At 44.7% G+C, this 15,107-nt stretch overlaps 7 protein-coding genes across 7 annotated transcripts; 2 read left to right on the forward strand and 5 right to left on the reverse strand.

Moving 5' to 3' along the window:
- Positions 1 to 2: 2 nt before the first annotated feature.
- LOC145706636 (general transcription factor 3C polypeptide 5-like) lies at positions 3 to 1,741 on the reverse strand. Its single transcript, XM_081784057.1, is given in 4 exon segments — positions 3 to 100; positions 151 to 493; positions 696 to 1,085; positions 1,088 to 1,741. Coding segments are annotated over 4 exon segments (1,437 nt in total). The 5' UTR covers positions 1,694 to 1,741.
- Positions 1,742 to 1,924: 183 nt separating this feature from the next.
- LOC145706689 (uncharacterized) lies at positions 1,925 to 3,361 on the reverse strand. Its single transcript, XM_081784117.1, has 5 exons — positions 3,193 to 3,361; positions 2,929 to 3,151; positions 2,573 to 2,831; positions 2,237 to 2,382; positions 1,925 to 2,195 (listed from the first exon to the last, which is right to left on the reverse strand). Exons 1-5 carry the CDS (start codon positions 3,339 to 3,341, stop codon positions 2,040 to 2,042), a joined length of 933 nt encoding a protein of 310 aa, XP_081640243.1. The 5' UTR covers positions 3,342 to 3,361; the 3' UTR covers positions 1,925 to 2,039.
- A 43-nt stretch (positions 3,362 to 3,404) lies between these two features.
- LOC145706691 (uncharacterized) lies at positions 3,405 to 6,133 on the reverse strand. The gene is made up of 5 exons (XM_081784119.1): positions 5,798 to 6,133; positions 5,671 to 5,755; positions 5,144 to 5,369; positions 4,483 to 5,093; positions 3,405 to 4,215 (listed from the first exon to the last, which is right to left on the reverse strand). Exons 1-4 carry the CDS (start codon positions 6,112 to 6,114, stop codon positions 4,918 to 4,920), a joined length of 804 nt encoding a protein of 267 aa, XP_081640245.1. The 5' UTR covers positions 6,115 to 6,133; the 3' UTR covers positions 3,405 to 4,215; positions 4,483 to 4,917.
- A 26-nt stretch (positions 6,134 to 6,159) lies between these two features.
- LOC145706643 (uncharacterized) lies at positions 6,160 to 7,156 on the reverse strand. The gene is made up of 4 exons (XM_081784064.1): positions 7,048 to 7,156; positions 6,781 to 7,010; positions 6,469 to 6,739; positions 6,160 to 6,390 (listed from the first exon to the last, which is right to left on the reverse strand). Exons 1-4 carry the CDS (start codon positions 7,154 to 7,156, stop codon positions 6,221 to 6,223), a joined length of 780 nt encoding a protein of 259 aa, XP_081640190.1. The 3' UTR covers positions 6,160 to 6,220.
- Positions 7,157 to 7,613: 457 nt separating this feature from the next.
- On the reverse strand, positions 7,614 to 9,475 carry LOC145708166 (uncharacterized). The gene is made up of 5 exons (XM_081785809.1): positions 9,181 to 9,475; positions 8,883 to 9,136; positions 8,311 to 8,484; positions 8,092 to 8,257; positions 7,614 to 7,780 (listed from the first exon to the last, which is right to left on the reverse strand). Exons 1-5 carry the CDS (start codon positions 9,450 to 9,452, stop codon positions 7,735 to 7,737), a joined length of 912 nt encoding a protein of 303 aa, XP_081641935.1. The 5' UTR covers positions 9,453 to 9,475; the 3' UTR covers positions 7,614 to 7,734.
- A 2,105-nt stretch (positions 9,476 to 11,580) lies between these two features.
- Positions 11,581 to 13,132, forward strand: LOC145709820 (uncharacterized). The gene is made up of 5 exons (XM_081787523.1): positions 11,581 to 11,596; positions 11,708 to 11,776; positions 12,113 to 12,238; positions 12,738 to 12,875; positions 12,920 to 13,132. The coding sequence occupies exons 3-5, from the start codon at positions 12,212 to 12,214 to the stop codon at positions 13,070 to 13,072; spliced, it is 318 nt and encodes a 105-aa protein (XP_081643649.1). The 5' UTR covers positions 11,581 to 11,596; positions 11,708 to 11,776; positions 12,113 to 12,211; the 3' UTR covers positions 13,073 to 13,132.
- A 251-nt stretch (positions 13,133 to 13,383) lies between these two features.
- On the forward strand, positions 13,384 to 14,288 carry LOC145706645 (uncharacterized). Its single transcript, XM_081784067.1, has 3 exons — positions 13,384 to 13,707; positions 13,932 to 14,014; positions 14,063 to 14,288. Exons 1-3 carry the CDS (start codon positions 13,399 to 13,401, stop codon positions 14,286 to 14,288), a joined length of 618 nt encoding a protein of 205 aa, XP_081640193.1. The 5' UTR covers positions 13,384 to 13,398.
- Positions 14,289 to 15,107: the final 819 nt, after the last annotated feature.

Consider the following 15,107-nt stretch of genomic DNA (forward strand, 5'->3'; position numbering starts at 1 on the left):
TTTTAGCTTTTCTTGAACTTCGGGCAGATGAACATCGCAGACTTGGTAGAACATTTGGCGCCGAGGAGGCATGCATCCGCTCGTATAAATGTGATCAGTGCTAAACAATCGAGTTAGTATTAAAAATCCAAGAATCCAAAAGTTACTTGCCTTTTTCCCTTTGCGCATTTCTCTCTTCCTCCTTCTTCTTCGCATCTAACATGCGCTGAGCTTCGTGCGCCCACTCCATCGGCCCGTCTTTGAGAATCGTGTTGTAGACAACCACATTCGGCAATTTGGACATGGTTCTCCGTTTCACGTGGATGCTCGTGTCCATGTTCACGCGTACGTCGATGGATTGGTATTTCCGGCCCTCGAGTTTCTCCTTCAGCGGATTGAAGCCAAACCGATTCCACAGTCGTGCCCAAGGACCGGTTTTCCAATAAAACGCGATCATCGGCAAGAGTTCCTTCATTGTATCACTTTTCATTCCGGTCAAATCCATCAGCGCATGCTAAATCATCAATTTACTTACAGAAATGATTTTAAATAGGGTCTACATTTTAACGAGCATAAACTTCTGGGATGTCTCCATTTTAACGAATTGAATATTCTTTGAAAAAAGTCCCCGAATTAACGGATTCATGAAATTTCTCCAGGTGCTAGAAAATCCGTTAAAATAGGGACACCACATTTTGATTTCACTATTGATTTACCTTTGACCAGAGCGGTCTTTGTTCGAACAAGGCAATGACCTTTTGAGCATCTTTTCGCGCTCTGAAGCACGCCTCATTTTTCCTCGCGTTTTCTGACAGCTCTGTTGGAATGCTTTGCGAGTTTTCGTGGAATTTAATCTCGACGGAAAAGCCGACGCGCCGCTTTCGCCCCTTTTCAATCGCCGTCTTCTTTGCTTCCATTTTGCTCCTGTTCGACTTGTTTTCTGGCAGTGGGTCTCGGAATAGATACATCGTTGGCTTGTCGCTTTGGAGGAAGAAAATCGGCGGAAGAAAGCTTGGAATTTCCGGTTTTTCGAAGTAGTTTTCGAGCGCTTTGTTCAGCTCGCAGGGACCTCCTCCCGTCGGCAGGTCCGCGTTGATCATCGTTTCCATAATCGCCTCGGAGTCCGGATCGAAAGCAGGCAAAATTGAACGCACTTTGCTTTTTCGTTTTCAAAGGGCAGCACTGGCAGTTGCTGGCAATCCGCCGGCGCCTGGAACTTGTAAGCGATGCTGGAACAGCCGACGATTTTCATCCGCATTTTCGTCTTTTTCGGGTCTTTCTTGCTTCTTAGTTTTTGGATCAGCACGAGAGCATTTTCGGTGATGCAGGGATCCCCACAAGCGGCGTGCGCGTGCGGATCGTCCGGCCGAAAGCTAAAATTTAGCCGCCGCTTGGTGAACTGCGAGGTACCGACGTCGTTGAAGGTGTCTAGCAGGACTTGCCGGCCGCCCAGAGCGCCGATGATCTTTTCCGGATTGTCGACTTTGACAGGGAGCTCGACGCAGATCAGCGAACGTGGGGTGATCGACACATTCGAGCCCTTCATTTTAATTTCGCCCACTTCCGGCGGCACCTCGTTCAATTCTACCATGTCCAGCTGGACCATGTTGCTGTCCGCCGAGTTGTTAAGCTCCTCGACGCAGGGCTTCAGCTCGACGATCTCTGCAGCCTCCATCGCAGAAGAAGACTGGCCGCTAGTGCTTTCGAAGTCCATACTATTCAGCTCACTATCATTCGTCTCCATCGCGAAACAATCAATCTTAGTTCTTACATCTGCAAAATGCACAAATGGAAAATTTACAATTATTCATATTTCAGGAAATTTCATGCGACTGGTAACCCCTTATTTCATAAGATACTGCATTGGAGATGAACCCTGCCTTGTTAGTGTCATTTTTTTCGTAATAAACAGAAACATAATGATAAGAATAAAGTTCAAGAGGTATCATTTTTGAGGATTTTATTGCGTTATCAGAGCTTGTGCAAATTTAAAAGATAACAAAGGCAGCGTGATTTTTTCTCGCCTGGGCAGGAAGGTACTTGGCCTAGTCTAAGATGCGCTAGTCGACTTCTTCTGTGAAGTAGTCTTCGTCGGAAGAGTAGTTTCGCTTCTCGAGGGAGGACTCGCGCGTCTCAGCCCTCCTCGCTTCTCTTTTCTTCTTCTTTTCTTTCGAGTCCTCGATTTCCGAAAAGCGGATTGTCAAGCGGTCCAGAAACTGAAACAAATTTAAGCTTCACATTCAGCTGTCTAGAGTACCTCGAGTTCTCTTGTCGCAAGAACGACGTTGGCTACGATGCCTTCGTCGACGAAAAACGGCGTGAAGCCGAATACCGCGTAACAAACACTCGTCACGTCGATGAATCCGCGGCGGCTATTCTCAATCGCTTTGCCGATTTTCGCAGCTAAAGAGGATGATGATGATTAATGAAATTGCTACAGAAAAGATTCTGATTTTTGACTTGATAATTGACTGAAACTCTGACTGGAAGTAATGAAAAATTCCTGCTGAAAAGCAAGAAGCTCGTTACAGTCAGAGTTACAGTCGATTTTCAAGTCAGAAATGATAGTCGTGGTACTAGCAATTTTTTTTACCGATTTCGGAGTAGAGCTGGAAACGGTATCGTTTCAAAAGGGAGTCCTTCTGCGAATAAATAAGGAAGCGGACGAGGCAACCCGCTCTCGACACAATCTCTTTGCCCTTTCTGGTTTTGACGAAGCCCTTCTTGGTGGACTCGTCCCACCACCACGTGCGAATGCGCTCGAAATAAACTGGCTCTACGTTGAGCAGAAATCCTCGCCGAATGTAGCTAAAGTCGATCGTCGTGTCGAACTGACGTCTCACTTCTTCTCGCTTATTCTTGGTTTTCCAGCTATCAACTTAGTCTAACAATTCGTGCTCTTACGAAAGTGGAGCTCCGCCCGAAAAGACCTAAAGCTGAAAACCTTGCCCGCGCGACAGTGCACTCATTAGTCATCACGAACTTCTCGATGAGCTTGTTGATGCAAGTCGATTGAAAAGTCGGATTGATGATTCCCACCTTGCTCACTCTCTTGTCGAATGGCTTGGCGAGGCCGAAGACAATCGTACGCACCTTCTCTGGAGACATCTTCAACTGGCGCCAGATACCGCTATTCTTCCTCTGGAAGTAATCGTTCAGTACTTCCATCACTCTAAAAGAACACTTGAGTCAACAATCCAATCTTCTAGCTACCTTCTGAGGGGAACCTCCCCTTCCATCTCGAGGAGGCGGTCGATCACGCACTGGACGAGCGTGACCTGCAAATCGAAGCGCGCCGGATGCTTCATCGAATACTTGAAAACCGACAATTTCGGCAAAAGTCGCTCCAACTCCTCATTCATCGTCAAAATCCACCCTTCACACTCTGAATAAACTGATTTGAAAACAATTGAAAAATTCGCGGATTTTCTTTTTTCCATTTTTTTTTCTAAAATCATTTTTATCAGTGAGTGAGTCGTTTTTTTTCTATCAGTGAAGGAAAATAGGGGCAGTGAAGAGTGAAGGCTAGATTTCCTATTTCAACTTTCTTCCTTGTTTTCGAAGTTGAAGCTTTTTTGCAGCTCGGTGATTAATTGGCAGCTTTTTTGCAGCTCCTTGCCGTCCTTGAAGCTGTCGTTGCTCTTCTGCGTGTTTTTTCGAACGTACTCTTCGCTGAAGAGGTCAAGAAACTGCACAAAAAGGGTCGGAATCTGGACAAGCAAAAATGCCGCTATCTTAGTCGCTTGCTCTCGAAAATCAAAAACATCTAAATAAATAGAAAAATTCGGACCCTAGCTGGTAGTGTGGCTCGCAGAGGAACCACTGTAGCTTGAAGCAGAAGTAGAGCGCCTTTGCTGGCTCCTCAGGATTCAAGCACAGCTCCACGCTTTTCTGGTTGATGACCTTCTTTTCGAAGAAGCAAATGGCGCAGTGCGGCGGCTTCGCTGTTTCCGCGTCTTCTCGCTCGATTTTCTCGACGATCGCTTTTCCTTGCTCTTCGACTTGTAGGAGCTTGAGTTTCTGCTCGATGTCTCTCAAACTCGCCTCGGGCTCTGGAAAATCGGCCACAGGCGTCTGCGTGTGCACCGAAGCGACACGGGCGACAACCTCGTCAGGTGAAAAATCGACCAGGTCGTCCAAATCGTAGCCTCGCCGCTCCAGCTCGTCCAGGAATTTTTGGAACTCTTCCAAATACTCATCTTGCTCTTTCTTCGGCATCGAACTGCTCAATTGGGGCTGAAAAGTCAGTTAAATTTAGAAAATATTTAATTCAAAAAATTTATTGATAATTCTTTTATTTTTATTATTGACCGACAAAAGCGCGACAAATATGGGGGTAGTGTCGGTGGTGCGACAATTTTTAATCGAACAAATTTTTCATTTAAAATTTAACCAGTCAAAATCATGCATTCGTACTGTCGGCCAATCAGCAGCTAAATAGGCACCAATCGAATTTTGTCGCTGAGAAATTGTCGCCCTATTTTTGTCGCTCTGTTTACAAACCTTGAAATTTCTAAGCTGACTCGCCGAAATGCTCAAAAGATCGGTGTGGTCGACAAATTCGACGTAACCACTCAAGTCGAGAATTGGAAAGCTCTCGGCATCGCAGTCGAAAAGCGGGAAAACTCTGTATTGGCCGATCGCTTTTTTCCCGAGGACTTGGACAAGACACGGGCGATCGTCTGTCTCCGTCTGCAGGAAGGCGAACTTGTGCGGAATGGCGCAAATCAGAAACTGCTCCGGAATTTTGAAATCTTTAGGGGACGAAATCTTTGCAGGGTTTGCCAAACGCTTGAAAACGACTAAAATTTTGAATAGATGATTTTTGACTTGTAATTTTTCAGTAAGTAAAAATGGACTAAAATTTCATTTTAGCATAAATATTTCACTAAAAATATTTGACCATGAACGACTAAAATCAATGACGTAAAATTTCAACTAATTTTTTTTTCTACAAAATTCATCGGCTACAGTTTTCGTCAAAAAGTTTGAACCCTGGTCCCACTGATTGTCATAGGCGAGGATGTCCATGTTGAGGTGGTGGTCCGGGCAGACCATATACTCCTGCACTTCTCTCATCAAATCGGAGAAACAGATCAGCGAGTAGTCGATGCCTTTAAAAAAAGAAGCTCTGAAGGGAGTGCCTAATTTTAGAGTTGTTTACTGTTTCTGTCTTTGGACGCCCGGATGAGCAGGAGCCAGCAAAGCAAAATGAACAGAAACTGGCGCACGCAGTTGATCTTCTCGTCCATCACCAAAGCCTGCAAGTCGGCCAGAGAGATAAGCGGAAAGTCTTTGTCTCCGTTCGGCAGCGAAAGCTTCAGCGGAGTCGGATTTGCCCTCCCAGTCGCCGAATTCACCCCGCCACTGAATTTTTGAAGCAGTTTTTGCTTAAAAAAGGTGGCAAAAAAACCGTTTGAAAGAAGAAGCGACAAAATTTGTGTTAAATTTTTTAGCGAATCAAAAGACTAAATTCAGATTGCCGACTAATCAGCATCGGATAATGACGCCCACGCAAGTTTTGATGTAATTTTTGATACGGAAAATTTGCGTGGGCTAGTTTTCTGCATTTGATTGGGCGGTAGACTGAATAGAGTCGTCTGATTGACTGAAAATTTCATGCAAATTTTGTCGCGAAGCTGCCGTATCTCGCCAAACAATCGCTAGAATTTAATTTTTGCCACTTTTTTCCTTAATTAAATGCGAAGAAATGACTTTCGTGACATCGACCTTTTCCTTGTCGGCAGCACTCGCCTGCCACTCAGCCTCGTCGTACCTAAACGATATTTCTTAGGCGGAAAGAGCGTTGTCTTTCTACCAGTTAAATAAGATATGCGACCATGTTCTTATGACCTTCGACAGTTTCTTCGGGCACTTCTTTTGCGAAGGAGCAAGGAAGAGCTCCTCGTTGTTGAACCAGTGGCAGATCGCGCAGACGAAGTCTTCTTTGACGTTTTGCTCGCTCAGCTGCTCGTTCGCGAAGTCGATCTGTTTCGGAATGTCCTTGGCGAAGTCGGCAGCGCGCGAGAGGCAGGAAGGATGAAAGCTGAGTCCGCACTGGACGCAGTGGACCGCCCAGGTCACCTCGCCACCGAAGACGATAGTTTTTGTGCAGAGAAAACACAGAAACGTCATCCCTCTTTTCTCTATAAAAGCGAAAATAATGAGCGTTTTTTAGAAAAATATAGAATAGATTATTGAAAATAGAAAAAAAGGCAAAAGCAACAAAAAAGCAGCGTTTCTAGCTGTTTGGGAGGTAGGCTTCTTTCAACTCGTTTTCGCTCTTTTCGATGAGGCTTTCCATTTCGGTCTTCATTTCTTCCATCATCGAACTCGTGATTTTCTCGTAAAACTGGGCCACACGACTGACGGACGCGCCGATCGGGATTTCGATTTCGATCGGCTCTATTTCTGAAGAGATTTTCAAAATTTGAATTTCGAGCCCAGCTATAATGAGCTTTCACGAAAAGCCTTTTTGCCTAAACGCACCGTTTTCTGAATTGACGAGTTCGTTCAAGAGCGTTCCGGAGCCGCTCTCGGCCGCTTCGGCGTCTTCTTCGGGGTCGATTCGCGGCGGCGGGTTAAGATACAACTCCGGCAGCGCCATGTTCAGCGGAAAGGGGTACAGCGGCTCTTCAAGGTTCTCAATCGACAGGTCGCGCGAAATAAACGTCATGTCGCGGTCTTTCGTCAAAACTTGGCGCCAGAGCTTGAAGTGCTGCAGCACCGTCTTCATGAAAAAGTCCAGAAAGCAGCTTTGCTGAAAAAGAAATCAATAACAGAGGAAAAACGCCAGCTTACCTTGATAGTGGAGGTCTCGAAAATCTTGTGCAGGTCTTTGACGACTTCTGTAAAGGGAGTTTCCGAAGCGACTTGTTGAAAAACAGCGGCGGAAATGTTGATTACTTCTTTGATCGTCGCGTCTGTCAGCGCGTTTTGCTTGCAAATCCAGAAAAGGGATGTCGCAAACTTAAACGCTGTTTTTGAGCTAACTCGAAATCCCTGCCCATAAGAGCTCGGTCCACCAGTCTCTTAACCCGGCGGCGCGGAGGTCGATGTTGGCCCGGCCCGGCTCGGCGCACGCCAACGAGTTAAGCGGCTCGCAAATCGCCTCTACGTCTTCTGGACTCTTGCAACTCTTCAGCTGCTTCAACACATTCTCGACTTCCGACAGCATCTGGAATTAAAGCAAACTTAGGAAATTTTGAAAAGTAAAACTTAGGGTTAAATTTCGCTTTGAAAGCTGGGCTCGGCAACCTGCGTAAAAACCTGACTCAGGTTTTGGAAAAGAAAAATTGAAAAGCCGCGGAGGAATTAGCGTCACAAACCCTGACTCAGTTTTTTACACAGGTTTTAGTTTTGCTCTTTTTTAATTGAAAATAAAAACAGAAAATTTATCTATCTTCATATTCATCTATTTCTCTCTAAAATCTTTCTTCGGCGAAATCCAGAAAATGAACATTCACGGAAAAAAAGCGCGCTCTCTGATTGGCGGAGGCGACGGAACTCTCGCACTAGAGCGCGCAGTTTGAAAAAAATAAAAACTCCCTTACTTGGATTTCCGATCTCCAGTAGATGATTTTCTTCTTTTATGATAAAAATAAAGCAAAAGAAAACGAGCTTTGAAGAGTTTATTGGTTACAATCTTTAATTACAGGAAGAGTCTTTATTCGGCTTTTTCGCTGATTATGTCGCCACATAATCCAGTTCAAATTGTTGTCGTCGGAAATATATACGGACCGTATAATACGGTATTTACACTACTGCATTGCTTGTCGTCAGTTTTCGCCAGGACAGATAACTAAAGAAGAAGAGTGTTAATTAAGGGGGTATCGTTGAAATCGGCATTTTTCAGAAGACTATTCTTACAAAGTTAACACTGTGACGCCCTTATTTAATTTGACCAAAATGAAGGTCACAAACTTCGTTGTTTTCTCTGTGGAATTAGCATAGTGATACCCTTAATTTATCCCGAGAAACTCAAGCTTTTAGTCGGCTCTTTTGAAGACCAAAGTTTCAGAAAAATTATAGATTTTAAGTAAAGAAAATCATGAAAATTTCTATTTATGATGTGTACCCCCTTAATCAGCGTGATTTCTATTGAAAAATTACTTGAAAGTTTGCGCGAGCGCCGGCGGCGCCGTGAATTTGACGTTGTTCCTGAAGCCGAAGCGGTAGACGAGTACTGCACTCAAGACGATCAAACAGATGATGACGAGAGCAAGGCCAAAGCGCCGTCCAGCAGATGGCTTGGCGACGCCGACCAGCGCATATGGATCTGAAGAGGAGGAATAGCGTCGTCTTGGAAGAGCGTTTACTCGAGTTTCTTACCGTTTTCTGCGCGGAACTGGGCGGCGACGAACAAGCCGCCCATCGCCGTTTCGAACTTTAAAAAGCCGCCGGAAAGCTCGATCGAGCCTTCTCTCGAGTTGATGAAGCCCCAGCCTTCTACGAAAAAGTGCTCCACGTGTTCTGTCGACAGTTCTGGCGCGTGGTGCGAGAATTCTGAAAAATTAAAAAAAAAATAATTGCTTGAAACTGATGAGTTTGGTGGTCTGGACTCGGAAGCCTGTTTAGATACCTGAGTCAGGGTCCTGGAAGAGCCTTAATTAAAAGCCGCGTAGCGGCTTTTTCAGAACCGAAGCCGCGGAGCGGCTTCGCCAGAATGTTAAAAATAGCTTGAGATAAAATAATGGTAGCCTAACCTTAGTCAGGGACCCTGACTCAGGGTTCTAATAAAGCCGACGAGCGGCTATTTTATACACGAAGCCGCAAAGCGGCTTCGCCAGAATTTTACCAAATAGATTAAAATTTTCATATCGTTTTTTTTTGACTCAGAATTTGCACCCTAAGTCAGGTTTTCTACTCAGGTTGTTAAGCCTAGATGATGACCTTGCGCTTACCTTGGCTGACGACGAACACGTGATAAGTAAAGTTTCTCTTCAACTCGTGCTTGATCGGCAAAAGTACAGTAATCGGCCGATTGAAGTTTCTCTGCGGCTTGAGAAGATAATAGTCGGTCATGTACTCCCCCACGGCTTCGGTTTCGTTGTGATAGTCCCACACTTTGCTGCTGTTTCCGGAAGTCGCTGTTCCCAGAGGATCGAAGTTTTTGTTGCGCGTGCTTTTTTGGAGAACGACTGGGGAAGTCATCGCTCTGAAGAGAAAGTCAAATGAAGAGTTCTTTTTGGCGAAATCTACCTTCTTATGAGACCGTTGTTGAAAGTAAAGCTCTGGGCCAAATAATCTTCGCCCGCGGCGTGTTCCAATTTCCCATTGAAAACCGAGCCAGATGGCAAAACCGCGAAAGAAAACGATTTCCTGTCGATTACGTCTTTTTTCTCGACGATGACCTTGGCGCCGTTTTTGAGTTCCATTTCTCCGCCTTTTTCGTCGATCTCTTTGTGAACCGTCTCGTCTTTCAGGCCTCCCAGCGCCAGGCCCAAAATTGAAACAGTTATGAAAATCACCATTTCGGAGCTAGATTAAATCTCTTTCCCGCGAAAAAAAAGAGCTAGAAGAGTATTTGGACGCATTCAAGAGCAAGCTCCTCCCGTAGGGCAAACCGGGTGCTCCGAATATTTCGCTGTCCGACTATTCCAGCTCTTATTTTCGAATATAAACAGCATTTCAAGGATTAAAAAATTCAACATGAAAAATTTTCACTAAAAATAACTAGTAAATGGGAATTCTTTAAGGGGTTAGATACCAAGAATCGCCATTTTCTGTCAGACTTTTCTCCCAAAGTAAAAATATTAACACCCTTATTTTACTTTCGAAACAAAAACTTTAGACCTTTCTCTATTTCCTGTGGAAGCTGAAATTTCAAATTTCAAAAAAATTTTTAACAAAATTTTTTTGTCGAAGATCGCTTACTTTCCAAAAATGGTCATTTTGGAGACAATCGGAGGTGCCCGATTTGCATTGTATCAGCTCGAAAGCTCAAGAAATCTTAATTTTTGGCTCCCATAGGAAAGAGATAATTGCCTGGAATGAATTTTGAGCAGAAAAAATAAGGGGGTCACTATGATAAAAATTTAAGAAAACACTGAGCAGGTAATCCGATTCTTGATATCTACTCCCGTAAATGCAAAATTCTTGAATTGCGGATTATAATGCAATTATTGTCTGAGAGTGATTTTAAGAGCATTTGAGCGCAGATAGGTTTTTGGCGAGAAAGTGGCAGAGAAAGAGCGAAATCTGCTTAGCGCGGCTGGCTATATTGGACTAGATTATGCAGCATAATGAAGAATAATAAAGTGCAATGCAGTAGATCCGAGAAGGGCAGCGAGTTATTAACAACGGACATTGGCGCATTGTCGAAATGTTAAAACGGGCTTTATTTTAAATTGGTATTTGCGTCATTTTAATTGCTTGATTCGTTCGTGCTTTTTCGGACATGTCCGGCAACAAAGGGGCCTTTGATTATTCGAGTTAGGCCTTGGATAAGCCCAGCAAAGCTTAATAGACTCATTTGTTCGAGCCTAGTTTTGCTTGCTGCTAATCCAAGTTGATGAAGTTAAAAATTAATTTATTATTTAATTGCCAGTCCTGCTCGTTCCCTGGAGAACAGAAAATAACCCGACAAATTTTGCCCTACTATTCTCGCTCCATAGAAATGAGATAAGACTCGAGCTGATTTAATTTGAGAGTTAGCTGCCTACTGTGCTCTCAAATTTGGCTCGCTACGGGGGAACCCTTTCAATTAGTAGTTCAATCTGACTGTAGCGGACGCCCCTGGGCTCGGAAACCTGTGTTGAAAACCTGAGTCAGGGCGTTGAAGTTGATGCCTTGACTCAGATTTTTACACAGGGTGCCGAACCCAAGGAAACCTGTTTGAAAACCTGAGTCAGGAAACCTTTTGAGATTCCTGACTCAGGAAACCTGTTTGAAAACCTGACTCAGGAAACCTGAGACAGGAAACCTGTTTGAGATTCCTGACTCAGGATTCTAGACAGCTTTCGCCTTGATCGATTTTTGAGTTTTCTGAAGACATAGAAGAGAATCTGCTCCAATCTCAAAAATATTGGCATTGTTAAAAGGCGTTGCGGGATTGTATCCGCTGCATAATTAGCCCGTGCTCCTTCCATAACGGGTCGCTTGGGCCCTGGCAGTCCAGGGCGAGTGGCGCGGTGCGGCCTGGGCGCGGCGTTTCTGGTTTGGCGCCGATCGACCACAGCTCAAAGTCTTCGCCTTTCGCCCTTTTCGTCCTTTTCCTTCTCCACTACTCGGGCTGGGCACGGCGCCACTACTCAACTTTTCTTTGCGCGCTTCGTTTTTCATTTTTTCGCGATTCCTTCTGCCTGAGCGAAGCCACTTTAGCCGCCAAGATTTCATTTTTTGAAGAAGATCGCTGTTCCCAAGAAGAGCCAGAGCACTTTTCGCCCCAGGCGAGTGAGAGAAATTCGGACAAGAAGAGAAAGCAATCGCGCAAAAAGAGCAAGAAGGAAAGAAATGAGGAAATGGAGGCGGAGAGTGAAGTCAACGAGGAGGAAACCGCTCAGTACGTCGAGAAAGAAACGCGGCTCTGCTCGATTAGTACCTCAGTAATCGCGCTAATATTACAGTAATGGGCGAGCCTTGAACAGCGCGAATAGCACGACTGGCGTACCTACAGGTCCTGGGCTCGCTAACTTGTGGAGATAACCTGAGTCAGGCTATTTTTTCTACGCGGCTTTTCCAAGACCCTGACTCAGGTATTCTTCATACCTTCCTGAGGCCAGTTTAGGTCAGAGAGCTCAAACACCTCGTCAACGATGTGAAACTGAAGAAGGCAACCTTTAAGGGGGTCTCACAGGTACTGATTAATTACTGATTTCCGCAGCGAGGGAAAAAGAAGAGTACAGTCGCTCATTTCGGGGGCCTAATTGCCCTTATTCCTTGCCGCCCTTATTCAGCCAAGAAAGGCTCAAAAACGAAAATAAACGAAATTGCACATTTGTCACTTGGTAAACTAACTTGCTCATTGATCGATTTCTGTTTCGCGATATTGGCGACTGGGAATGAAAGCGATGACGAAATTGAGCGACTGTAAATTCTGCTCACTATTTTTTTAATAATGCACGCTTTCTGAAAATTGACGCGCTCAGTAGCTCGTACAGTAGCTCGATATTCCGTGATTTGCTCGCTTTAGGAAAAGTCGGAGGAGCAGTTGGCCAGTCCCGTCGAAAAGAACAATCGATGCAGTCTATCGTACAAGTGCCACGAAGTTCACGAGATCATCGAGCGCTTCATGGACCCCTCGCAGGATGATCCCCAGGTAGCTAGGCCGCCCAAGTCGCATAATATTCACTTAGCCAGCGCCTCAACGCGGCCTCTTCATACATTAGACTGGCATCATCCTACTAGCGCCTTATTTGCATTAGAAGCTATACATTACAGCACAGACCCGAGACAAGAGCCTTTTTTTCAAACTCAAACAGACTGAAAATTAGCTCAGGAATTTGTATACAAGCCTGAGTCAGGGTCCTGAAAGTGCTTGAATACAAAGCCGCGTGGCGGCTATTTTATAATCGAAGCCGCGAAGCGGCTTTGCCAGAAATAAGAAGACACATTTAGATTGTAGTTTTTGACTCAGACTTTTACCCTGACTCAGGTTTTTACACAGGGCATCAAATTTTCCATCTTATGCTGTTTCGAAAATTCTGGCTTCGTTGTCAAAAAAACAGCCCTGTGTCACTTTTTGGAAGCTTTCAGGACCCTGACACAGGAATCTACACAGGTTCCAAAGCCGAGCTACTGTAACAACTTCTTTTCAGAACTATTTCGACTACGTGAATTCCGAAAAGTACGGAACAGACTGTTACATCTTCTCGAACAAAAGCAATTTGATAATTGCCTGGAGAGGGACGGAAGCAACTGCAGAAGATGGTTTCTCGCTGCAGGACATCAAACAAGTAAAAAACCCGAAAACGCTCAGAGCAGAAATTCAAATTTCCAGGACTTGAAGTTCAATCAGACGAAATTTCATTATTTGGACCAGCCGGTGCTCCTCGTTCATTCTGGCTTTCTTCAGCAATACGCAGCAGTAAGGGACAAAGGCAACGGGTTTTATAAAGAAAGGGGGTTCATACCCCAACGAAAAAAAACCTGAAAAAAGTGCACTCTTGCCTGGAAAAGCGGCTCTTTGGCGGTGGCGCGGTGCAAGAGGAAAAGAGCGGAAGTACTTTGACAATCAGCTGCGTGGGGCACTCGCTGGGCGGCGCGCTGGCGATTCTGACAAAGGGGTCGCCTATTAATATTAAAAATGTTTTGCTTGATTGCTCCATGTTCGAGTTGTAATTAGTGCCGAGGCTAATAACTCATCAGTCACTGACGCTGGGCAATCAAAGCAGGAACAAGCAAATCGCCGAATAGAGCAAATCGTAGAATAGAGCTTGCCCTGGCTTGACCCTTCGCAAGTGCACCCTCGATCTCCAGATGAACAAGCCGCTGCCCTACGTTGGCTACGACATCGAGGTAGAATGCACGACCTTCGGCGCGCCAAAAGTGGGCAACCGCGCGTTCGTCAACTGCTTCCGCGAGCAAGTGAAGAAGTGCACCCAGTGGGCCTTTAAAATGGACATCGTCCCGAACCTCCCTCCTTTCAGCAGATACAAGCACGTCGCCAAGCTCCGCTACTTGAAAAGACACAACAACACGCTCCTCCCGCAAGAGGTGCACCACTACTGTCACTACTTGGAAGCGACCAAGGACATTTCCAGGCGGCAGAAGTACTGTTCTGTAAAGGTAACAAAAAAATACAGTTTTTCTAGGAAGAAAACTTTGCATTAAGGGTGTCAACAACGATTTTGTCGAATCCTAAGACAGACCCTTATTTGATCATTGTTGACACCCTTAATCACCGAGCTGAACCTGCTTTGGAAACCTGTGTTGAAAAAATCCTGACTCAGGATTTTCACTTGAAGGATCTTTAATTAAAAGCCGGGGAGACCCTTATTTATAAAATTTAGGGCCTAAAACCGTCCCTGGCAATTTCTTTGGTAGGAACGACGATGGAAAATGACTCCACCGCCGAAAGTATTTCCGAAAAAAGGTTCTTTTTTCAAAACTCAAAATTCAATTAACCATTTTTTTCATCCAGAAAATCGTCGGACAGCGACTCCAGCAACGAAACAGACGGCTCCTCTGGAAACTTGACGAGAACGGGGACCGAGAAAAGCGAGAAAACGGCTTCTCCAACTTGCGAGACGCCAAAAGAGCAGAAGAAGAAGATGTCGCAGCGGAAGCAAAAGCCACCTGACAGGCGCGGCAGCGAAAAGAGGAAAGCTAAGTCCGACCCTAGAGGAAAAATCTGTGCAATATCTTGAGAAAAATAAACAAGCAAAATAAATTTACTAAATACAGGTTTTTTGAAATCAAGGAAGAAAAAAGATTCTCGAAATCAATACACGGACGCGCGACTAAGCGCTCAAAACACGGGGTCGGGTGAGGGGACCACAATGCATTATTCAGCCCCGCGCGGCGCGCAAAATTCGGAGTGTGATAAAGAGCGCTCAAGACTTTTAGCTCTAACTTGCGTTTGCGGCAAGCAAAAAAGTTACAATACATATCGCTGGAAAGCTTGAACACTCAGCTATCAAGATTTACAATTACTTTTGAAAAATACTTTTTGGATTTTCAGCTGCAGAGTGAAAGATAAATCCGGTGCAAAACGCCTCCACTTTTGAGAAAACTTCCGAAATTTCACAAAATGGTTCGTTTTAGTCATCTAAGCTCACATTACAAAAATCAGGTCAAATGGATTATCACAAGAGAAATTACGGCGGCTCAAAGTCGCCGTGGTCGGTTCAACCGACCACGTGTATTGAGAAGTTAACGTTTTTTCGATCTCCAGTTTTCGGAGATCGAAGCTCTGAATTTTCTCGAGCATGGATTTTTCTCGATTAAATTCATATTTTGCAGGGACTTTGCAGGTCAGTATCTCAGAAAATAGTAATTTCTAATGCTAATCTTCAAGAAATTATCGCTCACCCGCCGAGCTGAGTCTTTGGAAATAGAAACCGAACCAATTTTAGAAGTATGTGATTTCAAGTGTTGAAAAATTTTGAAAACCATCCTATTGAGAAAAATACTCGAGCAGAGATATTAAATAGTACATTTTTTATCCAAAATTACAATCCATGCAC

The sequence above is a fragment of the Oikopleura dioica genome, chromosome XSR, assembly GCF_907165135.1.
Source record: "Oikopleura dioica chromosome XSR, OKI2018_I68_1.0, whole genome shotgun sequence".
Taxonomy (NCBI): Eukaryota; Metazoa; Chordata; class Appendicularia; order Copelata; family Oikopleuridae; genus Oikopleura; species Oikopleura dioica.